General features: G+C 31.2%; 3 protein-coding genes across 9 annotated transcripts; 2 read left to right on the top strand and 1 right to left on the bottom strand.

Annotated features, from left to right (window-relative positions):
* Nucleotides 1-799: 799 nt before the first annotated feature.
* GluClalpha (glycine receptor alpha 1) lies at nucleotides 800-22,403 on the top strand. 6 transcript variants are annotated; one of them, XM_065355261.1, is made up of 11 exons: nucleotides 800-975; nucleotides 3,252-3,422; nucleotides 5,711-5,786; nucleotides 6,450-6,562; nucleotides 9,845-9,912; nucleotides 16,298-16,367; nucleotides 16,638-16,791; nucleotides 17,675-17,757; nucleotides 17,880-18,014; nucleotides 18,172-18,560; nucleotides 18,652-22,403. In XM_065355261.1, the coding sequence occupies exons 3-11, from the start codon at nucleotides 5,719-5,721 to the stop codon at nucleotides 18,883-18,885; spliced, it is 1,314 nt and encodes a 437-aa protein (XP_065211333.1). In that variant the 5' UTR covers nucleotides 800-975; nucleotides 3,252-3,422; nucleotides 5,711-5,718; the 3' UTR covers nucleotides 18,886-22,403. The 6 variants fall into 6 exon arrangements, with proteins under 6 accessions (XP_065211333.1, XP_065211330.1, XP_065211331.1 ...); XM_065355258.1 differs by lacking the exon at nucleotides 9,845-9,912 and adding an exon at nucleotides 14,152-14,222 and having other exon boundaries at nucleotides 801-975; XM_065355259.1 differs by lacking the exons at nucleotides 800-975; nucleotides 3,252-3,422; nucleotides 9,845-9,912 and adding exons at nucleotides 4,947-5,078; nucleotides 14,152-14,222.
* A 352-nt stretch (nucleotides 22,404-22,755) lies between these two features.
* On the bottom strand, nucleotides 22,756-24,728 carry LOC135839288 (nischarin). The gene is made up of 2 exons (XM_065355257.1): nucleotides 23,997-24,728; nucleotides 22,756-23,913 (listed from the first exon to the last, which is right to left on the bottom strand). The coding sequence occupies exons 1-2, from the start codon at nucleotides 24,441-24,443 to the stop codon at nucleotides 22,984-22,986; spliced, it is 1,377 nt and encodes a 458-aa protein (XP_065211329.1). The 5' UTR covers nucleotides 24,444-24,728; the 3' UTR covers nucleotides 22,756-22,983.
* A 135-nt stretch (nucleotides 24,729-24,863) lies between these two features.
* On the top strand, nucleotides 24,864-27,350 carry Pus10 (Pseudouridine synthase 10). Of its 2 annotated transcripts, none has more exons than XM_065355254.1 (9): nucleotides 24,864-25,145; nucleotides 25,228-25,338; nucleotides 25,428-25,720; nucleotides 25,833-25,981; nucleotides 26,137-26,265; nucleotides 26,347-26,539; nucleotides 26,616-26,851; nucleotides 26,918-27,087; nucleotides 27,172-27,350. In XM_065355254.1, exons 1-9 carry the CDS (start codon nucleotides 25,014-25,016, stop codon nucleotides 27,217-27,219), a joined length of 1,461 nt encoding a protein of 486 aa, XP_065211326.1. In that variant the 5' UTR covers nucleotides 24,864-25,013; the 3' UTR covers nucleotides 27,220-27,350. The 2 variants fall into 2 exon arrangements, with proteins under 2 accessions (XP_065211326.1, XP_065211328.1); XM_065355256.1 differs by having other exon boundaries at nucleotides 24,866-25,145; nucleotides 26,942-27,087.
* Nucleotides 27,351-27,373: the final 23 nt, after the last annotated feature.

Here is a 27,373-nt window from a genome sequence, read left to right as displayed (position 1 = left end):
TATCTCATCAAGCATTTACCTGCATTGAATTTTGGATTGCTTGTGAACATTAATTCTCTGATGCATAAAATGGAAGAACATATTTTTTTGAAAGTTTGTCTCAACAGTTTTTTTTTTTTTTTGTCATAATTATTGACGTAGGTACGTATTACTAAGGGACTGATCGGATAAATCTGCACAAAACTAATACTTAATTATAGTTTTCGAAAATTTAGTATCAGCTAGGTAAATGTACAATGCGGGGGAAAAAATAATACAATTAATCACAAAAAAACCACTTCCAAAACCTTAGATTTGAACATTATCCTAATTAATTTTCGTTAACAAGGGAGCTATCTATCTTTTTACGCAGTTTAAAACAGTTATCCACACCTTGGGGTTAGTCATGTCAGTAATTACGAAACAAATTTTTCGTTGCTTTATGACATTCACGATGGCAGGTAAAAAGTAGCGTGCGCATCAAAGGGATAATGTACCTTACGAGTTTTTATTTATATTAGCATTAGTTTTAAAATACACGGCTTACGAGCTGGGGAAAAAATTAAATAAACGATAGAACGTTTTTTCATTATGTTAATAACTATTCGTCTAGATACTTTATTTTAAAAGTACCCATGCACATTTCCACGTTGATTCGTTAATTTTATTGTGAAAAATTTGCACACTGCGAAGGATGAAAATTAGAAAAGCACGGGATAAAAAGTAGGAAAAAAATACAACTGGGAACAAAGTATTTTAATGAAAATTTCTCCCGAACTGGAGCGTAAATCCTTCACGACGCAGGCGCTGCCTCACACTAATCCACATCTCGATGAGCAAGTATGCGTTGCTGAGTAAAGAAAAACAGGAGTCGTTCAAAGCAGCTCTCATTCTCATTTTTGATCAATATTGGAAACTAAATTTACGCATACCCTTAGAGAGCACAGTATTTGTATTGAACTATACTTACAATCACATGAATACCGCTACCATCAGGTAATAATATCTACGTATAATTTAATAGGTACCTAGACTTCATTTTTTATTTTTTCAAATCGCATTTCGTGGCTTCGAATTTATCGCAGATTTATTTTTGAAAAGCAATAAATCACGTTTAAAGTAAAAATATCCGTAGTTACCAGCTCTGAGTTATTTTTTCATCTCTTTTAGCGGCACATCTGTCAAATAAAAGCCTCCTGTTGATATACTTAATTAATATGTTTCGAACTGATACGTAATTACGTATAGTGTATGGTATTTTATTTTTACTTTGATTTTCATCTTTGAAAGTATCTGCTACATTGAATTATTGTACAAAAAAGAAATTTTTTGAAAAGACGGATTAAATTTTATGAATCTTCGATAGATTAAAACAAAGAGATTTTTTCATGATTACGTACTCGTCCACGTATCATCTAACTTTTGTATAGGTACCGATAGGTATTGTGTAATTTATTTTACGCTAGACTCACGACCACAATATGTAATTTGACCCATAGATCGAACATATTTTGTGTGTCTGCCCGAGTGTTTGGATTTTTAATTTTAAATTAATGCGCACGCTTATCCATAGCTTACTTTTTTTTGAAAAAGTTGCGTAGGATGCAGTTGCTAACTTTTGTTACATTTCGAGGTTTTTATCAGTTTGGATTAATTGATCAGTTAACAAAGTTTAACAAAATCTTTCAAAACACTTGGGTTATTCTTTTTAGCTTCTGCTTGAATCTTGATCAATAATATATAGGTACTTATAATACCATACCTACCTACATATTGAACACAAATACCTGAAATACCATAAGTACTTTACACATATTTGCTTCAATTAATAAAAAATTTATGGTTATACTATAAACACCCGTATGAAAAAAAACTAGTCATCACCACTGGTAAAAAGTACCAGTGGTATTTTCGACACCACTACCACTACCACTACCACTACACTAATAACCAGTGGTAGTGGTAGTTGTAGTTGCTGCATAATTTATTTTGAGCTAAAAATCAATTCAAAAACATATTTACGGCAGTACAATCATTGTTTTTTATTGTAGACCTTCTTAGGTCAAAGAATTCATCCCCAAAAATTTTGAAAACCAAAAAAATTTCCACCCTGGGTGGGGTTCGAACCTGCGACCTCTCGCTTCGTCGTCTTCTGTCTAACCCACTAGGCCACTGAGGAAGTTGAAAGGTAAGGTGTTTTAAGGATTTATATGCACTTTTCAGCACTCTGGACAGTCTGGACTTAGAAAAATTTCGAGTATGATGATTTTACAAAATGAAAACTATGGATATATAAACAAGTTTTTGGAATGTTCATACTTCTAGATAAAAATTTGATTGATATCGCATCATCTTTACCTGAAAAACGAAGGAGCTTCCTTATTTTTGATTTTTTGAAATTCACCCAAATTGAAATAATTCATAGTTTTTAAAGAAAAAAGTGAATGATTGCTTTTGGGGTGCTGAGTATTGAAATTGTGTCCAAGAATAAAAGGTTTTAACTATCCAAAAATGGGAAACACTTTCCATATTCCAAATTTAAAGTTATTTAAATTAAATATGGGTAACCAGGTATTGCAAAAACGCCAAAATGAGCGTTTGAATTATTATTTCTATGCAAAATAAACACCGTTTCCATTTTCCATAGAAATAGTCACGCATACTTCATCCTGTTAATAATTATTTGATTTTTTAATTTTGACCTGTAAAATTTTTAGTTGTGATTAGTGGTTACCATTAGTCTGACCAGTCATCACTACTGATCAGCATTCTTCTGATGAGTAGTAACCAGTGGTAACTACAAATCACAACTCATCCTGTTAGTAGTGAATAGTCATCACTACTGGTTTCTTGTAGTTACCATTAATCACCACTCAATGATGAGTAGTTACTACTAGTTACTAGTGGTATTTAGTAGTGATGACTAGTTTTTTTTTCATACGGGCATGGGGTTTCAATTTGAAGTAACCCGATTTATTTACCTATTCGAACAAATGGTGATGAATGAAATACTTCGATAAAAAGTACGTAGGTATCAGAAAAATTTCAAATTGAGCTTGAAAACCTCTATAAAATGGATAAAGCAGAAAACAACTTTGAAAAGTACCTACCTACACCTGTTGTTTTTGAAATGAGAAAAACAGTCACAGTTTTTATGCATAATTTTTTTTATTACAAACAAGCATTTTTATTTATGCCTGTATTTGTTTTTATTCCTTCAATTTTTAAACAAGTAATTTTAACATTTTCCGTTCGATATTTTTTATGTCTAGAAAGAAAATATGAAGACCGCTGATCCTCGAGATTTCGTGCTCTGTTGTACAATGACAACTCGCGCATTCAAAATTTTATCAACGTAATTGTTTCAAAAATTCTGAAAGGAATGTATTAACGATGGGTAAAAATTACCTCAGGACATATTCGTCAAAAAATTTCAACATTCGGTAAGTGAACAATGTTTTTTTTTATTATTAAAACCATCAGACTATACTTATGTACATAAAGAAAATAGGTCTACGGTTGAGCTTTTAGGCTAGATATTGCTCTCGCATTGTTAATTAGTACCTATTGAAAGTTAATCTAATGTGAATTGTGATGAAAATACTTTTGAAGAATTTTGCATTCAACCCGATTAAAATAATGATGAACAATAATTATTTTCATAATATTATTATTATTCGTAAATAATTCCTTGACATTGTCAAACTGTGGGGAAAAACTGAAATAACGAAACCTCACGATTATACCTACAGGTACACATTTAAGAACAGATAGGTATGTACAGGTATATGTACCTATAGGTAAAGTGAAAATTAATGGGTATGATAGCGGGAAAACTCAACAGCAAAGAAAGCGAAAATTTTTCAAACATCACAAAAGATGAGAAAGTTTGAGGAGAAGTACGACGACCCAAAACTGAATCTACTCCTATCGTTACTATGGTAACAAGCTGGGAATCATGACGTCATATGGGTTAATATATAAGGTAGAAGGAAAATGTAGGTAGGTGCCATCTATGCGAAAAGGCAGAATAAGATTTACTGCGCAGATTTAGCATTGAATTTCAATTTTGATGCTAAAACAAGACGAGAGAGAAAATAAACTTAATGACGTCATTTTCAATTCGGAAAATTTCAATGCGACTCTCACTAAGAACTTTTTGCCGATTGATTTTATCACGTCTTTTAAAACAGAAAGTGGAGAAAAAATTTACTATTTTGGTTCAATAGGTCAATGGATGTAATTACTATAGTTGATAGTTTGTTACTTATGCATTAAAGACTGAAGTTTCAGAAATGGAAAAATATAGATGGATTCAATTTACTCGTACCGTACCTAATCAGCTTCCATAATGAGTAAAATTTTTTTCAATTTCTGATGACGGTAGCCTAGGAAAATACATATTATGTGTAGGCAAGGAACTTTATTAAACTTGTTTTCCAAATCCATTACACGTTTCAAATGCCCAATATCTTTGCTCAAATTCTAATGTCGTTTGATATAGGTATAGGAAACATATTCTTTTGAAGTTTTTTTAAAACAAAATTTTCGGTTTGATCGTCCATTCGCTGGTCATCCTGCGGTTATGTAGCCGACTAAAATTTATGACTTACGACTTCAGATTTAGAAAGGACTGCAGAAATTTATTCACATACGGTCATATTCTGCAGCTTTAAAAAATAAATTTATCACTCTATATCGCTAATTTGATTTTTATTGCTCTTACATTGAGTTACATTGTGAATGCAAGAGCTGAAATTGTTGCAGTGTGGGCAAAATATAAAATATGCGTAGGTACATTACAATGCATTCAGTTAATTAAACGATTACGTGATGCGTGTTTTGGTAGTGACAGCCATTTCCAATACCAAAAATACAAATTACAGAGCGGAAACATCTATTTAGAGATAAGATTTTGACACCCCTCTTTCCCCCAAACATTACTCTTTATTTAGGTACCTGCCACTTTTGATAATTGAGTGCGAACCACGATTTTCGCCGAAATTGTGTTGTGTTTTTGCTAATATACCTAAGACTACTGACGATGTAAACACGACCGAGATAGTTTTTCACTTCCAGTTTTTGAAAATTTATCAGGGGTAAGTTTCATCTTGGTTTTCCCGCATCTTTCCTTAAATATTTTAGTTTTGGTTTCAGTTTCAAACTAACCTACTTAGGTACTAAATTCTTTTAATTTACAAATATTTCATCATCTTCGAAAAATTATAAAATTAACCACCTACTATGTATAGGTATTTATTTTCTTATGTATTTTTTATGGCGAAGATTGAACAGAAAATAGAATGTTTAATTATTTGAAGAGGTACCTACCTACAAGATGCACACAAATATCGAGTACTCCAGAGAAAGTTTTTTGAGAAAAATATAAATTGGCAACGTTAAATAGACGGATATCATGTGATATCATTATTATCATTCACTGTGACCAACCGAAACACTTGACACAAAACTTTTTTGGGGGGAACTTGATATTTTTGCGCACCCTGTAGTATAGAAGCAAGCAAGTGCGAATAAAAAGAGTAGGTAGTGACAGGACAATGTATAGACGCTCATACATAGCTCACATTCGATTAGAAATACTTGTGTGTTTAAATGCTTAAAATATAACGAGTTACCTAACTACGACGTGTTACAATTTTTTCCAAACAATTGCACGAATAGGTATAACCAACGAATAACTATTATTAATAACAATCCGTATATTTTTCAGTTTTCACAATGGATAATATACATTCCAGAAGTATGCTCAGCATACTTATATTTATTATTTTTGCTCAAATTTGTTGGTAAGTAAAAAAAATTTCATGCCCTACCAGAAAAACATGATTATCATTTTTTTATAAAATTGGTTCCACATTCCTCTCTAATTCCTGCAGTGTTCCGTGTTTGGTTTCATAAATAAAACGAAATGAAATTCAAAAATCCTAAAAAGACCCGACTTGAGTTCAAATAAAAACGAACCAAAAATTGAAAAAACTGATTGATTAAAGTTTTAGTTTGAGTTTAAGGCTTTTGTATTTCAAGTTTCAATTTTGCAAAATAAAAGTTTGCTTTTAGGTTTACCAACATCCGATCATTTTATCGATTTGTCTTGATTTTCATCATTTGGCAATTGTATAGGTGTAGAAATTTGAAGTTACCTATGTAAATGGGTTCTGATTTACATAAATTTGAAAAGTTTGTTGCTAAAAAAATTGCAGGAAAATTTAATTTACAAATTTCAAATTTGGCGCAAAGGTCAAACAACCTATTATATGTAGTATTACCTACTAGGTGTGGGTAGTGCTTTAATTGCTTAGTACCGGTTCTTTTTAAACTAGGTATATCGAAAAACCTGACAGCTAGATATCTGATTTACTTAACGGTAACACTGCTAGAAAAATATCCTGCCTTTACCTCAAATGTTCAAGTTAAGAAACGTTGTTTAGTCATTTTTTTCTCATTTTCAGGACTTATCAACCTAAAGTTAATTATAGAGAGAAAGAAAAAGAAGTTTTGGATAAAATTTTAGGACAAGGTAGTTACGATGCAAGAATTAGACCCTCAGGAGTCAATGGCACAGGTAATTAAACCATTTTACTAAAAATCTTCACATAAGCTAGTCACTCTCAACCTTTCTGCAATTTCAAACGTCTCATTTTTACAAAATATGAAAATTCATATTTTTCGATGAAAGTAAATTAGGTACCTATTTAAGGAACTACTCTCTAATTAGAATGCACAATTTTTGGAAGAATAATTTATTTGAAAGCTACGTACATTCAATTAAGACGAAATTGCCGCAAGTTCACTATTATCACTTTTCAAGCCTTTTTCTATGTTTCCTTTTTTATTTTTGTTTGTTTGTTTGTTCGTTTGTTTGTTATTGTTTTTTTTTTTTGTTTTGTTCTTTTTACCAAAACCAACATCTGACTTATGAAATAGCTACCATGAGCTACATGTGTACTTACTTTACTACATCACTCGCATTTTCTCTAAAAACTTCATAAATAAAATGTGTGAGAATCTAAGAATATTAATAATTACGAAAAATAAAGCTGTTTTATTTATCAAATAGGTAATTATTAAAGCCCTAAGTAAAATGAAATGAAAATTATTATTTATTACTTACTGAAATAACAGTTTTCTCAACTATCGAAGAAAAATTCAACCAATTTTTTATTTGGACTCAACTACAGGTGCCTATTTTCTACGTATATCGCCTTATACGCATTTGGTAATTTTATATCAGACTATTTTCTGAATAAAAAAATAAAGAGCACACTCTAAAAATTATCCCTTAGCCTATAACATACCAAGAGTTCAAAAGCGTTTAATTTTAAAAACAGGTAATACCTACCCATTATTTTCTTGAAAAAAAAAACTTTGATTCTTCATTTTTTTTTTTTTTTTTTTGATAATCAACTTGAAAACTATGCCAATAGTCTGCTTCAATCATTTCTCTGATTCGAGATGCCGAATGATCTTTGTGGTGATTGGTAGTACCCAGTTACCCACAGAAAGTTTAACTACACCTGTAAATTGGTTTGTCAGCCGAGGGATTATAATGAGGAAAATTAGAGTATAGGTACCCTGGTAATTTCTGTAATATTATTTGACTCTTCGGGTACAACTTTTGATTGAAAAAATGCAACGCGACGTGATCACATTCAACCTCTCTTCTATGTCAGAGATGTTCCATTATATTATATTATAGACATAACACCTGATACATTATACATGAGTAAAACTTTTTCCTTCGAACCCAAGAGTCGGCAAACTAATTTACACTGATGGGACACAAGTTTCTGCATTATCAGGCAAATTATTCGGCACCTCGAATGAAACATGGCAGATGAACATCCAGAATTAATAAGATGGGGTTGCTTATCACATTATGCATTTTAATTTTTAATTCATTTAATTACTCCGGATTGATATTATTTATTAGGTATCAACTTTTCTACTTCTTATATTTTTTTGATTGGATTGGATTAAAAAATGAGACCAGCATTATCCTTACATATGTACTTATACCTATGTAGTTTATGGCAAAGATGATGAAGAGCGAAGCATTTTCGATTTGAAATAAAAATAAAGCTTTAATTTTTATTTCAGAGAGTTTTTTCCTTCAGTTGGTACTAACCAGCCTGGTAGCACTAGCAACCTAGTTTTTTTTTCTTTTTAAAAGTGTACCCTTACGGTTTAAAACCATATCAGGTCAAATAAACTTATGGATTTGCCTGCACCGCTTCTTGGCTTGAAAAAGAAATGCAGGATTCATTAGCGCTTCAACGCTTTCGTTCGAAAATAAAGCTCAGAGAGTACTGTATGACAGCAGAAACTCCGTCCATAAATAAATAATTCGCACTTACCTACATAATATGTATATGTAGATAGATAAATGAATATTATGTACCTACTAGGTAAGTGGCGGCGAATAATCACAATATAAAGGGCAACTAAACTGATAGAATAAAAAACAAAACAAAACAAAAAAACAAACCGGATGAATAAATTTAAATAATCAAACGAATAAATAAATGAAATTTTTCGTTTAAAAAATGTACCTGTTTGGTTTTAATTTGAGACGAAGCAGGTACTCGTATTTCGCAAAAAAATGAGAACTGAACCAGAAAGAGAGGAAATTGTAACCTTTACAACCATACCTACGTATTGGGTACCCAACTAGGTACCTATATTTAATTTTTTTCATTACTCTCATTACTTATACTTCTATTACATATAGGTACCTATGGCTTAATTCGTTCGACTACTTATTTTTCTATTTATTTATTTTTCAGCCAGTACTTTTATTTGTATGTATGTATATTATTTAGAGGGGGCTTTTAATGTAGGTAGTCATCAATATTCCGGATAACTTAAAAACAAACAAACAAACGAACGAACAATTAAAACGAAAAATTTTATTTTAAGAAATTTTGTTTGGTTATTTGCGGTTTATTAGTCTGTTGGTACTCTTCTAAAATTATGTTTGTATTTTTATACCTATAGTGATTTTTTTTTTAAAATAACAATTTGTTTGAAATTTCCGAAACAAAATGCATAAGTACGAGTTCAATTGTACATATGTACCCAAATATACGTACTGGTATCAATTTCAATAAGGTATAATGCTGAAAAATTCATTCGAAATGTAGCTACTTGTGTCTTCTTTATACTTCCCGGTTGGCAAAACAGCATTTTTTAGACAGTGCATTCTGAATAGGGATATGACCACATATCAGTAAGATTGTAGTCAGATTGTATTTTCTGACTGCCAAAACGGCAATATCTGACTGTGGTTCTGAGTGTGGATCTGACTATGTGCCAATCGGGTTTTTTGTTCAATTTACATATTTATTCATACCTTTCTGGATCTGGATTCTTATCATTCGTGATGCAGCAGAAAAATAAGATACCTATAATTACCTATACTGCTTCTTAATGCGGAATTTTACAAAAGAATAAACTGGTAAAGGAATGGTCTGAAATGATAGTCATCGATTGGAATTCAACTTTGTTCATCACTTGCGCACAATGAGAAACTGAATTTTACCTAGACCATTTTGAAAACAAAAAAACCTTCTTTTGTTCGTCTCATAGAACATATCTCACGTCTTTGAGTAGAATTCGAGTCCAGCTTTTAAAACTACCTAAGTACTTACCTACCTACGTATTACAAAGTAGAAATTACATGAATTTTGTAGTTTTCGAACCCACCATGTTCCTATCGTAACGTTGTGTGATTAGATGATTCGTGAATTTTTTATAGTTTTTGATAAAGATAATAAGATATAGGTACCTATTAGATACACTTACGTAACATTTATTATTTTGTAACAAATTATTTCTTATAAAATAGATGGTGCGGCCATTGTTACAATTAATCTGTTTATAAGAAGTATTACCACTATAAGTGACGTAAAAATGGTAAGAAAGAGTACCTACTTTCGTTCTTTCAATTACTAATTTTTTTACCATTCTACTATGGTACTTTAAAAGTACCTATAATTACTGTACGTGTTGTAGATTTAAGCATCTCGAGAGCAAACTTATAAATTAAGTACAAAGTATACCTAAATAATTTTTTGCTAACAAAAAACCTGTTTGCTTATGCCATTCAAAATGCTATTATTGATACCTCTAAAATTATTTTTATGTTGGAAGTTTTATGAATAAAGTAAAAAATGTAGAATTGTAGTTGATTTTTTAAATTTTATACTTTTTATTTTCTTTATTTTTTGTGCTCGAGATGTTAATGCTAAAAAATGTACGGTTTTAACTTACTGATTTTTGCCGTAGAAAGTAAAAAGTACTTTAAATAAATGTTGTGTTTACTATATTTTGGCGTCTGTGTACGTGCGCTTATTTGCTACCTATTATTATTTTTTGTTTATTTATTTTTTTTTGTGGAAAAGCTCTGTCAAGTATAGCCTATCCGATAGTATTATTAAAATGGTATTCGCAGAGGTAATAACGCTTTGCATTTAAGTAAATCAGTTTCTTTAGTCAAGCGAGTGTTTGCGCCTTGTTGTGCATATCTATGACAGTGAATTTTTTGGAAAACCTAGTGTAGGTACCTATACGATACCTATATCAAAGTATTAGATCGAGAATTCGACCATTGAAGAGTGATATTCCAAAACTAGCTTTGTCCATTTTTATCAAAGTTGGGTTTTCAATGGTACCTGGTAGATGAAGTATTAACTCACATTCCTACATCATCAACTTATCAAAATGAGGTGTTAAACTCACCTAAATAGCCAATTCACTAAAAAATTTAAAAAAAATAATGTTCCAAAACGCGCTTTGTCCATTTTTATTGAAATTTTTTTCAGCAGTATTTAGTGGATGAAATGTATAGGTACCTACACTCCTACCTCATAAATCCACCCAAATAAAGTGCTAAACTCGCCTAAAAAGCCAATTTACCCGTTTAAAGGGAAACTGTTTTTCCTCTCTCCTGAAAAGTTGTGAAAATGGACAAAGCGAGTTTTGGAATATCACTCTTATGATTTTGTGTGTTGTCGGAAAATGTATGGTTTGAGCTGTTGAAATAAAATTCATCAACGAGCAGTTGGAAAGTTGAAGAGTGTAGTCACGTACCATACCAAGTTTTATTCTTGAAAAAATGAATGAATTAAAGAACTATATTTTTGGAAAATAAGCATTTATTTTACAATATGATAAGCGTATAGGTAATTATTTCATTTCTTGACAAATTTATGTAGGTACTTAGGTTATCTTTAAAAAAGGTTTCGACCATGTTTATATTATACCAATGTTAACTCCGTTATATTAAATTTATGCCTATACTTACCTACTTTTTTAATACGAAATTGTTGGGCTAGTTAAACGAAGCAATGAGCTGATTTTCCAATTTCTACGTTGTTATGCAATTTTTTATTCATCAATCATCATCAACTGAGATAGGTACATACATACTTACAACTTATTTATATACAAGGTATACCTTACCAGGCTGGTGTACCTTTTCTTAATACGACATAGGTTAAATTTCCATCTCTATCTGTAGTGATAAATAGACCGATTTTGCCAACACAAGTGCCTAATGCTACTTCCGATTATTTTTTTTTCTTTTTAATATTTACAGTCGGCCCCGCTTATTGTGGTCGCATTTGTCCGAGGCCAAATGATTCTATTAAGCGGGTGATTCTATTAAGGGAACTTTTGAAAAACACAGTTTTCACATAAAAAATTGACTACAACTGTATATGCATACTAGAAGGACAGATTAAAATTACAATACTCGTGAATTCGTGATTTAGGTACATAACATATCGGTTTTTAAAATTTTTGAATGTTTAGACCTTTTCCCCCAAATTTATCATTACTTGAGAGAAAGTTTTTGGAAATGAAAATTTAAAAATAAGAGAATAATAAGAGAAAAATTCAAACATGTTTGATTTAAAGTAAGTATGAAAAAACAAGCCATTTTTCCGGAGAGTCACAACATTTTTGTTCCATGATTAAAAAATAGAAAAAAAGAACAAAAGTAGGGCAATTTCCCAAGTTTTATTAGAATGGAAGGAGGAGGGGTTCAATGTTATTTTTTCACTACTTCAGAAAGCATTTCAATTTTTTTTTATTATTCAAAATTTGCAGGTGTTTAGATCTCCCTCTCCCTCTCCCCAATTTTATCATCACTTGAGAGAACATTTTTAGAAATTCATATTTTCAAAAAAATTAGAGAATAAATAATAAGTAAGAAATTCAAAAATTTTTGATTTAAAATATGAAAAAACAAGTCATTTTTCCAAAAATACCCCATAATGTTTCACAAAATGATTCTACTAAGCGGGGAGCTTGATCACATTAAACGAGTGATTTTCTGTGTAATTAGGTACAAAAAATCGGGACCGATCATTTTGAGCATATTAAACGGGTGATTCTATTAAGCGGATCCACAATAAGCGGGGCCGACTGTATTAGCATACTGATATATCTGCCAATTTGTCCTGGAATCATATTTTGTTCTTTTGTTTTGTTTTGTTTTCTCTCATCTTTCCTTGTCTTTGAACGAAGAAGATACTTCTGACAATATGGTAAAATATCACAATCATTTTAAACAAATAGGTACCTATAATATGTATAGATACCTAATAATGGATTTTTCACCATATAGTATAGGTATCTTTGGGTAGATCTTCACAAATCTAAAATTTAATGATTACGATAGGTACATATGGTAGATTGAAACCTTACGCCACCACCGTGTCATCTTCCATACACATTTTGTTGCTGCAAAATATATGTAGGTACACTGATGTAGGTGTAGTAGAGTATAGTATGAATCTAAGCTCCCAATACCGCATTGTAGGTGCTCTAGTAGGCAAGTAAAAGTAAAAGATTTAAAATGAAAAAAACTTACCTATCAAAGTGTTGAGAGCAATAAGATTCGATTCCACCAGTAAAAGAAATAAAATTCCAACACATACCAAGTAGTTTTTGAAAATCCGAGAATTATTTTAATGAACTACCCTGTACCTACATACGTCGTACCTAATTAATATGTATTTTTATTTACTTTGGTACCTACCTTTCACTCGTTCAAATAAAATAATACATTTGTATTAAGTAGATAGGTAATGATACATAATGAAGGTAATAGGTAACAAAAATACCAACAAATAACAATGGTTATCTCAAGCGTATTCAGAATTCTAGAAAGCTAGCCACGTTCCTTTCCCTATTTGGATACCTATATGCTTGAAAATTTCAGAAGCTGTAGATTTCATTTCGTTGCTAGTGTATTATCGTTATGTTTTTTTTTCATTCTTTTTTTTTTTGGTAATTCCTTAACCACAATCTGTTATGGCCACTTGACTACAGGTTTCTCAGTGATGTTAAATGACGATTTCAAACTATATAGGTACTGAAAAACTATTTTTGAATTTTTAGTGAAATTTCATAGCACCAGATTAGGTACAGAAAAAGTTTTGTCTGCTTATTTTGAGCACTTTTTTGTAAACCTGCCGTAGATCATTCATTGCAAATATGGTACCTATGTAGGTATATTGATACTGTTTTATTCATTGTTTTTACAAAGAAATCGGTAGTAAATTGTACAGGTTTAATTTTGGTAAAATAATGAACTATCTAAAAAAAAATCGTTGACGTTGATTGCAATTTCTATTTATAAAATTTGACTTCTGATATCCCTATCAATTTGTATACCGAGGTCTAGGTAGGTACCTACAAAATAAGTACCCTTATGAAGCCTATAGGTGCAAAAATGAATGGGTAGGTACCCGGTAGTTATTGATCGAGTATTCGCATACGGTATTATTAACCAAAAAACCAACCAATTAGGTACCTAGACCTACCTATACTCATTTACTTTGTACTAACTTATTCACAAACTAATCCATTCGCCAGTAAATTCATTATTTTTATTTATGTATTTATTACGATTATCATTTTATTTTATTTTTTTTAGTGCTCAATTTTGTTGATCATATTTTTTTATTTTTTATTTCAGATTATTATTTTTTTTAAATTTGTTCATTTGTTACTTTTATTATCGTTTTGTTTTATTATTTATTCATTTTATTTTCATTTTTATTTTGCTGTATAAATTATTATTGCCAGTGGTATTCGTATAAATACATTTTTTTTATTTCGTTACCTGTTTGTTGCCATACATAGAAGACGGCCCATGTATTGTATATGTCAACATTTTTCTACGTTCAATTAGCAGAATTGACGATTACAAAATGGTGAGTTCTATGACGTCACACATTTAAATGAGTGTTCCATTTTCATTATTATTTTGTTTCGTTACCTATTTTTCAATTTCCTTCTATTGCAATAACTTTTAATTTTTTAGTTTTTGTTTGTTTCCGTTTTTATTGTTACCTATGTTGTAGGTATGGTTTTTTTTTGTTTTTTTTTTTATTTCAATTTTTGGATTTTGAACAAATCTTAGCCTAAATACCTACCTAACATTTCTGTTTGCTGAGCTTGCTTATTGTTTAGCCTGCAACCAACTGAAAAGCTCAATACACTTGCGTGGTTTTTTAAATCATCTTAGTACATATCTAACTCTTACGAATAGGTACGATGATCATCATATGTAGGTAGCTACTTAATTATTACTAATACTTTAAGAATAAGAATCACGTTGAATTCAGACCAACAGGCTTTCATGATATTTTCAATTTCGATCAAACTGGACTGCCCATGCTTATGTATAGGTCCAAGTATACCAAATTACCGACCGAGTGAATTTTCCAGTAGCTTCATATTGCTTATCGATGCTGATTACAATCAAGAAAAAATTGCCTTGCTTACATTTTAATCACCTTGCTACTCCTATTCACTAAATGTCCGCAATTTTTTAGATCTAAGTAGGTAGGTGTGTAAATGAAACTGAGCACATGCTTTACCTATACTTATATGTACATATAAATCTATGGTAAAACATCAGTAAACAAGTAGTGGAGCATTATGCATTGCAGCTTTGTTTAATGCTGACTAATCTGATAATTTGTGAGCTACTATGACTACCTATGCCCAACTTGTAAATATACGAGTACATAAACCATAAAGAATTAATTCAAAATTGTTCCAATAACGTTTCGGTTTCTAATTATACCAAGTCAGTGCTTTTAAAACTTAAACATTAGATAGGTATCTAGATTAGAGTGTATTTTATAGAAATTGAATTAAGTATCTAAATCATTAGCTTACATTCTCATATCCGTTCCCTCCTTTAAATGTTTTTACACACAATTATCAATGATGCTTCCAAGTTGATTTTTTTAAAACAAAAAACACTTTTTGTGATCTGTTTTCAATATATTTAGACACATTAGTTTTCCATAGGTGTTTAATTGTTTTTTAATATTTCTACGTTTTTTTATTGTCTATAAATTTTTAATTATAAGTTGGCTATACCTACTTGAAAAAAATACATGATTCAATTAAAAGGACAGAAATTGGAAAATCAGCCTCCATGCATGTTAATATGGTCAAGTCGTTTCATAACAGTAACTGATGCATTTTTGGAATTGTATTCTTATACAAAATTGTGGATGCATTTTAATAGGTATGAGTTTAACAATTTTTCATTCTATTCGCATTCATTCAATTTCCACGCAAATTTTCACGCGATTTAATTACTAATTCATTTTTTAAAGTCATACAAAAGTATTTTTATGATACATAGTTAGTGTCAAGGAATGAATGTATTATCCCTACAGAATATCAAGCCTGAAAATTTTCATGTGATCAAATCACTGAAGATAAATGTTGAATGGACGTGTAATTATCTATCAGTCTGTCATTAAATGTTGTATTTGTTTCAACGATGGTTAACCTCTACAGCATCTTCAATTTTAATGTTAGACACACAATTACAAAATCAAAATTCATTCAACTTTTTAAAGTACCAACAATAATTGCAATTTATTCTTATGAGTGAAGTTGAGCGACAATTCTTAGGTAATTTTCTTTGCTTTCGCGTTATTTGGATGTTCAATATTTCCTAGGATAAGTGATTGAACAAGTAGGTACGTAAAAACGCGAAACAAACACTATATAAGAAGCCAAATTTATCAGTTTTCAAAACATTCATGAGAATGTTCTATTGACAAGTTTAGAATCTTGAAATGAAATACCTACGCCACACGTAGGTATGTAACCTTTCAAAAAGAAAATACAGTATTTGTACTCGAATGAATATTGGAAACTAATGAATTATTTTTCTGCGTTCACTTACTTACCTACATTGAGTTATTTGAGCAACTCTGACGACTCATATTTTCATTTGTTTAATTAAATTCGTGTTTAGGAGTACAGTGTTCAATTGACATTCAGAGAACAATGGATGGATGAAAGATTGAAATTCGATGACTATGACGGTAATTTTTATTAAGTTACTATATTACATTTCGGCTCCATCGTTCAGTTTTCAATTTATTTTTTCATTAGTTGAAGACGATTTATCGATTTATAGATAGGTACTGTATTATATTTCTCTTTTTCTTTTTCTATTTTCATTTTTCTCTATAAATACTGAATATTATTTTCGCGCAGTTTTAATAATTCCCAAGTATTTCATTATTCTAGACACATTCTTCTGATTTATCTCCAACTGAATTTTTTTATTTTCGATTTTTTATTACCTATAGGAAGAATAAAATATTTAACATTAACTGACGCTAGTAGAGTGTGGATGCCGGATTTGTTTTTCTCAAACGAAAAGGAAGGCCATTTCCATAATATTATTATGCCCAACGTGTACATTAGAATATTTCCATATGGCTCAGTTCTTTATAGTATCAGGTATGTTGAATTTATAAAAAAAAAATCAAGTATTTTTTAGCGTAGAATGAAATATGTATATACCTAGGTAAAGAACGAATCTCATCAGTGATTTATAGTCGTAGTTTATTGCATTGTAATGGGTGTCCCATCATCATAGTCAGCCCATCTTAAGCATATACATTCATGTGAAATCATTTTATACCTAATACCTATACTTTTTCTAAATTTTTGACAAAGGTTGCATTTTTTAAAAAACTGATTATAATAATATTTGGGGGAAAAATGCAAAGGACGTAACAAAAACAAGATATAGAAATGCTCCACTGTTCAATACGTTTTTTTCAAATATTTTCTTCTGTGAGTAGGTATATGGTCCTTCCTAATTAATAAACCCAAAGATCATCTGCTTCGAAAAATTTGAATTCGAGATGGGTTATCAGTCTAACTGCTGGAAAGAGTACCCATCACCATATTTACAGCCTTAGCTGAAACAAAATGTGTGTTTTAACCAATTTCATTCTATCTTTGAATCGAGGTACCTATAAATAATTTCAGTCGTTCAAAGGACCCCCGAACACCACACTCCTTCCCACTATCCCTTTCAAGTACTCCCCAAAATTATTTCCATACCCTGGCCATGCATTTCATTTGCCCTGCCTAGAAAAAGTCACCACCCTACAGCCCTGAATTTTCGGCCAGAATTGCAGATGTGCGCATTTCATTTGTCAACATCTCGAACTGAAATACTTGAAGATGAAAAGGTTTATTCAAATTAATTCTCGCTTTTTGTCTTTGTCATTGTCTTTAAAATTTAAATATTAATTCTTATTGGGCCTAAATATATTTTTCTGCGGAGAAAGTATAACTCGCTTATTGTTTTATACCTATATTATATTTTCAGGATTACATTAACTTTATCGTGTCCGATGAATTTAAAATTATATCCATTGGATAAGCAAGTGTGTTCATTAAGAATGGCCAGCTGTAAGTATAATTTCCTTTATAAATTTAAATAAATAGGTACCTAATACTCAAGATGGGAACTATTAAAAATATACCAGTTACGTTTTGAACCATTCATTTGATTTTTTGCGATCATTTTTCAGACGGTTGGACCACAGACGATTTAGTATTCTTATGGAAGGAAGGTGATCCTGTACAAGTTGTAAAAAATCTTCATTTGCCTCGATTTACTCTTGAAAAATATCGAACTGATTATTGCAATAGTAAAACAAACACAGGTAATTATTTTTCATTGCTTAATATCTACCGTACATCACGTAGTACATTACATACACAAGTCTCAACAGTAATTTTACCTACTTATTTCTGAAATAAGAAACTAGACCTACATTGTGCCTTCCTATACCTATTCTAATGATTTGTTCTAATTTACAGGGGAATACAGTTGTTTAAAAGTAGATTTACTTTTCAAACGCGAGTTCAGTTACTACTTGATTCAAATTTACATTCCCTGTTGCATGCTGGTAATAGTATCGTGGGTTTCATTTTGGCTGGATCAAAGTGCTGTACCAGCCAGAGTATCATTAGGGGTAACTACCCTTTTAACAATGGCTACACAAACGTCCGGAATAAATGCTTCATTACCACCGGTATCGTACACCAAAGCCATTGACGTCTGGACTGGCGTTTGTTTAACATTCGTTTTTGGGGCACTGCTAGAATTCGCCTTGGTGAATTACGCTTCCCGTTCAGACACCCATCGCGAAAAAATCCAAAAGGAAACTAAAACTAACTCTTTGGAAGATGGAAATGCCTTTCAAATGGTATGTGGTAATTTTACTCCAGTTCTTATCATCGGCAAACTCATCTATGTATGTAGGTACCTAATCACGAATGACCAATTCATTATTTTAGAAACCTTTAATGAATCGAGCCGGCCACGTTGAAATGATCCGACATTGCGAAGTGCACATGCAGCAAAAAAGTGGATGTATATGCTTCCTCCGTTCTTGGTTTTCGAAATTCCCCACTCGTTCTAAACGTATCGACGTAGTTTCGCGAATAATATTCCCGTTAGTGTTCGCATTATTCAACGTTTCGTATTGGTCAACATATCTGTTTAGAGACGAACAAGAGGATCAACAATAATACGAAAATGATAAGCCTAAAATTTTTATATTGGTGCAACTGGTGAACCAATTCTCTTTTTATACAACCTTTGGATTATATTTCTACCTTTTTTTCAATGTGTGATTTATTTAATAAGCTTTTCAATTATTACCCAATTATTTATACCTACATTTGATCGATCGAACTACCACGTTTAACTAGGTAGTATCCTATTTATCTGGGAATTACACGTACATGATTTTTCGTGTTTTTTGTCGAATTATTTCTCTTAAATTACTTACTTTATTACCTACTTACTTTTTGTTTTTATATCTCGTTTCGTTTTCTGTCATTTGTTTTTGTCTTTATTAATTTCGTTTCGTCACACGACCTCTTTTTTCATACCTACCGCTTTTTGTACTGAATCGTGAAATACGTTGAACCGATAACGTAAGAATCATAATTCTTGTTTCTTGACTGCATCTTGTACACATAACACTAAGATGAATACCTACTGACTTGACTGAATTTTACCCTTTCTTGAAAGTAAACCAAATCATAGATATTTTTCATTAAAATACAAAAAAATTAATTGCATAAATTTAAAAATAATCGACAGGGCCATAGTGAAAGGGGGCAACAACTACATACCTATCGTCCGCTGGAAAATTTTGTTCAATTTGAAAAATGAAACCGCGATTTTAATTGAAAAACTTTTAGTTTTGAGCCGCAGCAAGACAATTATCAAATTTGCAATCCATATCGTAACTCTCCAATTCAAGTTGTGATTTTCTAACTATGATCAAATTTTTTCAAGTTAATAAATATCTAATAAATAGAATAGGGTAAGTATTAAAATCAAAATTGCAATACGAGTATACCCTAATCGAGTAGCTTTTTCCATTGTTCATATTGTGATACGACTTTAAAATGTTAAAAGAGTAGTTCACAGTTTATTTGGTAAAGATTTAAAACTCTTGAGGAAAAAATTCAGTTTGTGAGTTATGAATGACTATCTACATAATACACGGTGATGGGAGAGAATTAGGAGGAACACGTTAGAGGAGGAGAATTCGTTATTCCAATTCATTGTTACTAACACGAATCAACTATTCAAAAAGATCCGAATACGTCTTTTCAAATGCCTTACTCCCTTATTTTACGCAAACCACGTTAAAAATATGTTGGTGTTAATAAATTTGCATAACCAGTTCGCCGTAAATACACAGATTCTCAACCACATCAACTTTAACCAAAAATTTCGATGATCTAGTAAAATAATCACAATTTCCATTCTGATCGACGGTCGTTAGCTTCCCTGATAAAGCAAAATAATAACATATTTTTAAAAATTAATGCAAAGGTAAATAGGTAGTTAATTAGTTGAACATTCGGCGGTGTTTTCAATTCCGCAAGCTTCGCCCCCCCTTTTTCCCAACACGAACATTTGCTATGGTTCTGATTGATAATGTTATTTCAAGTACCTATTGATAAACTAATTCAGTGTTTATATGTACCTACTTATTTTTAATCGAGTTTGTGAAAATGTTTTTTTTTTTTGTTTTTCAATTGATTAGTTTTAGTTTACCCACCAAAGACGAGTACATGTTTTCTTAAAACAAATTGATAGAACATACCTAACAGAAGATACGTACCTACTTGATTTGTAAACATATTTGATTTAATGATACTGAATTGTAATATATGTATCTACAATCTACGTACTTACATACATATAAATAGGTACCTACTTTAAGAAAAATTCAAAGGCCTAAAATAATCTGAATACGATTAAGGAGAAAATTTTAAATTCAGATTAAAAATGAACTGGTTCAGTGCCTTTTAAAAAGTTCAGGTCTTATATTGAATTTACACCACGCAGTTTACCAAAGACTCGCAATACTGCTACAAGCTTAATTCAAATGACTGGACTAAAATTAGCATAAATGTTACCTGGGTATTTATTGATTTCAAAAATCGGAGCAAGAAAAGGAAACTAGAAACCAAACTTACATAGTACCCCTTTCTCTTATTTTGTTACCGCTTTAAATTTGAAAAATTTGCGAATTCTCAATTAAGTATATCTGCTCTTAAAACGGTTGTAATTTTTTATTTTGACGCCCATTCACATTAGGTACTTCATTGTTTGAAAAAAACATGAAATTTTCCAGTTTCAAACTGAGGAATTGAACAAGGGTTGTGAATGCAGTGAACCAAGTGTCAAGTTGGAAAGCTTTAAATTTTAACCACGTTTTCTGATTTTTCAGGTAAGGATTTAATAATTTTTTTTTCACTTTTTACCTCGAAAGCTCTAGAAAAAAGTACCTACATCGGAAGCAAAAAAAAAAAAAAAAAAAAATCGTCAAATTAGACAGACACTATAGGTACTAATTTAGCCTCAATTTAACGTTCCGAAAAAACCACAAATGCATAGGTATAGATACTACATAAACGTATCTATATATCTACTTCTCTGCTCCTAAACAGAAATATTATTTCTTGTTTAATATACGTACTTACATAGTACATGCAACGAGTATTTTTTTAATAGATTCACTGCAACGTTAAATAAATGATGAGGATACTTTTAATTACCTTTACCTATACGTATAATGCGTTGTTACTTTTAAAATGGAGTAATTATTTTTGACATAAATGTATGTATAGCTGAAATTAAATAATAGGTACCTACCTACATAATATTGCGTAGTTATTTTTTTGAAATTAAGTATTGTTCATTAGAAACGGTACTTACAAAATTTGTGTTTTAAAGTCAGATATTTTGCTGTTTTTTATGAGTAACAATGTAGGAAAACTTGCATCTCAAAATTAGTACATATATGAATCGGTGTCATCTTTACTCTTTTGAACTAGGTGTGGTGTATGTATTAACTTTTATTTAATTTATGTTGTGAAAATTTATTTTAAAAAAATGATTTTTATACTTTCATTAGTTTGTTGTACTTAGTACTAATGTCTAATAACGATGTTACGATGTATCATAACGCGAATCAGTGTTTACTCCCACGGATTTCTCACCGTGTACAATTTTTAATTAGAATTATTTTATAATAGATAGGTACTCTTACAGTTAAAAATCATTTACATTCTCAAGTAAAATGTGCATTTATTAATTTTTAAATGATATTGAAAAATTTACCTACCTTTTTGTAATAATTTATCTACGAATTAACGTACCTACTGTTTTGGTAACTTGTACTGGAAATGTGTAATTGCTTTTGACTTCTTGCGCAGAAGTACTGGACTTCGATCACAATTTACATTTAAAAAACTTGTTTCGCATTCTTGACAAAACTCAATAGGACCTGCTATAAAAAATTAGCATTTAAAAATAAAATGCAAACAATACATATTACCTACTTCTTTACATCGCATACACAGTGTATTTTTGAGCCTTTGTCATTTACACACAGCCTGCGTCCACACTTTCAATCAATTTCATTTCCAATTTTTAAATCAATAAAATGTGATTGTTCGTAGTTATTATATTTATACAAATTTTGTACGCGAATGTTAATAAAAGAAATAATACTTTATTTTGCGAATCATTTTTTTGTTTGTATTGTTTAGCTAATAATAAAATTATCATCATTTAATGAAGCAGAAAGATTATAAAATCGGTTGAGTGCTTAATAATGATAAGATGCTTTTCTTTCAGGAAAACATGAGTCATGGGTTGTACAGACTACAGAGGTACGTTGTACTGGAAGTAGGTGCAGAAAGAGGTACATCTACACATATTATACGATTTGATAGCTAGCTAGAGCTACATATCAAGCAATGAGTAATAAGCTCCGGACCATTACCAGGCACCAGCACCTCCAATTCAACTGATTACTCAGCTGGCATTCAAAATAATAAAAAAAAACAATGAAACATACATCTGAATAAAATCACAATAATTGTAGGCTTTATTCTATGAAGAAAATAAACAAAAAATAATCTTTAAAAATATTACACATTTACGAAAATTATGGTAAAACAGTTTACAATAAAGATGCGAATAAATTTTTGAATAACAATACCAACAACAAACAATAATGCATGGAATTACTTGGTCCAAAGTTTTATTTATTTTTTGTACAATAATTCGGTTTCTGGTAAAAACGTAAGCATTTATGCAGTAGTTTGTGATAGAATTGGAGTTTTACCTTCTCTCACAACTGTTAAAGCTCTTAAAACTGCTGCGGTATCGAGCTCTTTTTGAGAAGGTCTTTCATTATCTAAACAAAGGTAACTGGCTCTAACGTTGAAATATTCAAAAACTTTAATTCTATAGTCAATAATAGTCGAAACCGGATTACCAGTTAATACTAAATAGTTCAACTTTGGTAAATCGCTAATATATTTAATCTCTTTCGAGTCGCATATTTTATTCGAAGCCAAATTCAATTCTTGCAACGAGACCAATTTTGCAAACGGAAGCAACGTATCGATTTTATTTTGAGACAAATTTAAATGCGAAACACAGGCCAATTTCGAAGCTAAACACTCTTTGATGGTAATATCATTCGCGCAAATTGATAAATGAGTTAGATTAGGAATCAAATGGGTATTATCGATGGTTTTCATCTGATTGCCATCCATTGTGAGACTACGTAGATTTGGCGATAGGGATATACTTTTATCAATTCGTTTGAATTCGTTCCAACTGAAATCAATATTCATAAGCTTATTCCAAACGTGTTCTTCAGATTCTTCGTGAGTCTTATGAACTTTATCACACAATAGCGCATCGGAAAACTGCTCCATATTACTGTTATAGACAACAAATGAAGTTACACTTTGTCTCAACGATCCCAAATCGTAAATATTCGATAATTGAACATTGTAGAAGTATAAATTGACCGCTGTTTTGAAAAATGTCAACTCGAAAGTCAGATTATTACAGATTAAATTACTACTTCCGATGTTCGAACGATTCCCACGAATGATTACAGTCTTCGAATTGTAGCAAAACTCCAAAATGTGACTAAAATCGAAGTCATTATTGTACGACTCGTTGGGAAAACAGCATTTCTGTAATCGTTCGCTGATTGCGTGCAACTGTAAAATAAAATCACAGCTGTTATTTTTCATCGATCTGTCAACAATCGACGTAACGTTGGGAAATGTGATAAGACGATTACCTGAAGCGGACTGAATGTATACTCTATCGGCCCTTCCACGCTTTCCACAAAAGTATTTTCTCGTTTCAGATTGAAAGCCATATTTTGCAATATACACGAAATGTCGTATTTATCAAAATCTAAAAATTTTAATAAAACGAACGGCATCGCTTTTTGTAGAAATGCTATGACAGTTTGCAAATAATTTTCCAAACAGCTTTTACGTTTCTCGATGAACTGCGGATCTCGATTACCGATATATTTTTTTCGTGGGAGCATTTCCTTGGAAAGACAATGATCAGTAACTAGTGTTTCGTGCAATTCGACAAAATCCTTGTAACGATGAAAAACTACCCATGATACGGTTCCCACGACGACATTAATCTGGTAGTGAGTTACTCCATCTTTGTCTTCATACGATGGAATACTGACAGTGAAATGATGATCGTTTTCGATTAAACAAGCCATTGTACAATATGGAAGGAAAATCGAATGTTTTCACTTTGAATTTACGCTATTGAAACACAGATTTAGCGTGTTCGTCACTCACGAAAATTAAATACGATCACATTACTTGATTTCGGTCCACGTATTTGAATATAGCTCGCGCGTTGCATGAATGATTTAATCAAACTGATGAATTGAGTCAAAGGAATAAAAATTTTTAATTTTCATTTAATTTAAATAATTCATCAATTTTATCACGGTACAAACAATGCAGATGAAAACAAAATTTTGTTTTGTTTTTTATTATCAGTTGTCAGGTAAGTGGGGTAAGGGGAAGGGAAATAGGGAAGGTGGGGTAAGTAGGGGATACAGACAAAATCGGAAACTGAATCAGAAACGAAATGGTATTTTGTTTCTTGTTATCAAAAACTGTTTCGAATTTCAAATTTCAAACTTTCAAACACATGTGTTATGAGATGAGTGCTTTTCAAAGTAAAAGTTTGCCGGAAAAGTGAGAAAAGCTCACAATTTTCAAATTGCTGCACCCTTATTATTCATTTTGCTGTTCCTGTTCGTCGGTATCGTATAATCATGGCTGCAGCTGACAGTACGGCTGATGTTCTCTATCAAAAAATGAAAGAAAACGGTATCTGTCACATTTGTTGTAAAAGATATTTATACAAGGTGGACTCTAATGAAATTATAAATAAAAAGTGGTTTGAAGTAAGTTGAACTATTCATCTGTCCGGCTATGAAACGGATCATCTGTCCATTCCTACTAATCTGTCTTGTAATTCATTTTCAGGAGGATAAAATTTCATCCGATGGCGATAAAATTAAATTGAAGAAGTCCAACCCTTGTATAATTTGTCTAGACGTTTTCAGTGATAGCGTAGAAGAAGTTGTAGAAAAATTGGTAAAACCTTACTATAGGCCACATTTGTTTTCTATTTCTATAATACATGTCTTGTTAAAACTACTTTTCTCTTTGATGTTTGTTTTTAGATACAAAGTAGCGAAGCAACGAGTTACGACAGCGATTCTTTTATAATTGCATTAATTTTACCATCGACGTGCCAGTCAAGGGAACAAAAGGTATACGCGTATCTCAAAAAAGAATTTCCACTTTTGCTCTACGAAAATGCCATTACTCCACGTTTGGGCATAAAAGAAGCCTGGAAACATCGTGTTTGCCCATCTATTTCGAAAGTGATAAATAAAACTCTGGATTTAAAATCAGAATTAATTATTCAAATAACTTTGGTATGCGAAGATGACGAAAATGCCAACAATAAGAAGTAAGTTGAATGAAAAACATTTCGCTAAATTTTTAAATTGAAGTTATTTTGATCAAAACGCCAAGTTTTTTTCATTGACTCACTTTGCCTAAATAAATTTAAATTGTTGCAGAACTAAAAAATTTAATTCAATACAAACGGAGAAGATGAAGAGCGAATTGGAGGACTCTGAAAAGTTGAATGTATTCTCCTTGTCTGTTCCTAGTCATCAGGCGTATTGTAAAGCAGTGTCCGTTAGACGAGAATCTATTTTTGTAGCTGGTAAATGCCGTCATTGTTGGTTATTGATGTTATGTCTTACATAATGTTTTCAGAAATTGAACTTCTATTGATAGTTGATGCCAAATACCTGAAAAACTTGAAAAAAAAATGTTGAAATTAATGAATAATTTTTATAATTTTATTTCCTGTTGCAGGACGCTACAATAAATTTTCTCGTACGCTTTCTCAAACACCTTGGATTTTATCCGATGGCGAACGAAAAACAGATACTTCGGTTGAAGAAATAATTTCCACTAATATTAAAAAGATTACTAAATCTTCTGGTAAATTTTAATTTTTTGCAGAATGTTTTCTCAATATTATTGAGTGATTTTTAAAAATAAAATGTCCATGATTATTTCCAGATTCGCGATTTTCTTCTTCAGGCCGAGAAGATATTGATGTTCGAATGTTGGGAAACGGTCGACCATTCGCTGTAGAATTGATTAATGCCAGAATTAGTAAAATTCCACCTTCCGTGATCATGTCTATTGAAAGTGAAATTAATGCCATTGATCCAGACTCCGTTTTTGTTAGAGATTTGCAAATTGTTGATAGGTACCTAATTTTATTTTGTTTCGCTGAGATAAATGCTAAACTTTTTAATGAATTAATATTTTCTTGTTTTGTCCAGAACTGAAATGGTTCATTTGAAAAGTGGCGAAGAAAGTAAAACCAAAGATTATTGCGCTGTTTGCTTTGTAGAAACACGCGATAATTATGAAAATTTGGTAAAAAAGTTACCTTCAGAACCATTTACTATTCAACAAAAAACACCTCTTCGAGTTTTGCATAGAAGAACAGTTGCCACGAGGGAAAAAACGATTTACAGCCTAAACGCACAACTGTTGAACATCGATTATCGCGATGGTAATTTTGCTGTTTTTTTTTTTTTTTCTTGGTGAATATGATTTTTTTAATGTGCTTTTAGCTTAGTTTTTACTCTGGAATTTTCCGTAGATGGTATATTAATGAAAATAAATTTGAAAACGCAAGCGGGAACTTATGTGAAAGAATTTATGCATGGAGATTTTGGACGTACGCTTCCCAGCCTCTCTGTGATGTTTGATGAAGCACCCGTTGATGTTCTAGCATTGGATGTTACCGTAAGTTTTGTTATTTATCAACTTGAAAACGAAAAAAAAACACGTTTATTGATTCACGTTCAATATTTTATTGAAATATTGCAGAATGTGGAAATAGATTGGCCAACTCCGGTGAACTATGATAAATCTTGAGTACCTTTGAGTTGATACTTTTGGGACTTATCTGAGTTGAAACATCCTTTCGTAACAGCTGTGTTGATACACTTACTGGCGACATGTTTTTATGATTTTAAGCCTCAAGTTTTATTTGTTGGAGATCAAAACTGTGTTGTGAAGTTTCTATTGA

This window comes from Planococcus citri, chromosome 3 (genome assembly GCF_950023065.1).
Source record: "Planococcus citri chromosome 3, ihPlaCitr1.1, whole genome shotgun sequence".
Taxonomy (NCBI): Eukaryota; Metazoa; Arthropoda; class Insecta; order Hemiptera; family Pseudococcidae; genus Planococcus; species Planococcus citri.
This window is presented reverse-complemented; position numbering and strand designations above follow the sequence as displayed.

What these genes read in the sequence shown, in the direction of transcription:
- GluClalpha (XM_065355258.1), top strand. Translation starts at nt 5,719, where the DNA reads ATGGATAATATACATTCCAGAAGTATGCTCAGCATACTTATATTTATT. An exon ending in GAATTGACGATTACAAAATG is followed by an intron (nt 14,223 to 16,297) that starts GTGAGTTCTATG and finishes ATTCGTGTTTAG; the next exon opens with GAGTACAGTGTTCAATTGAC. An exon ending in CAATAGTAAAACAAACACAG is followed by an intron (nt 18,015 to 18,171) that starts GTAATTATTTTT and finishes TCTAATTTACAG; the next exon opens with GGGAATACAGTTGTTTAAAA.
- LOC135839288 (XM_065355257.1), bottom strand. Translation starts at nt 24,443, where the DNA reads ATGGCTTGTTTAATCGAAAACGATCATCATTTCACTGTCAGTATTCCA. An exon ending in ATACATTCAGTCCGCTTCAG is followed by an intron (nt 23,914 to 23,996) that starts GTAATCGTCTTA and finishes TTTATTTTACAG; the next exon opens with TTGCACGCAATCAGCGAACG.
- Pus10 (XM_065355254.1), top strand. Translation starts at nt 25,014, where the DNA reads ATGGCTGCAGCTGACAGTACGGCTGATGTTCTCTATCAAAAAATGAAA. An exon ending in GATTTGCAAATTGTTGATAG is followed by an intron (nt 26,540 to 26,615) that starts GTACCTAATTTT and finishes TGTTTTGTCCAG; the next exon opens with AACTGAAATGGTTCATTTGA. An exon ending in TTCTAGCATTGGATGTTACC is followed by an intron (nt 27,088 to 27,171) that starts GTAAGTTTTGTT and finishes GAAATATTGCAG; the next exon opens with AATGTGGAAATAGATTGGCC.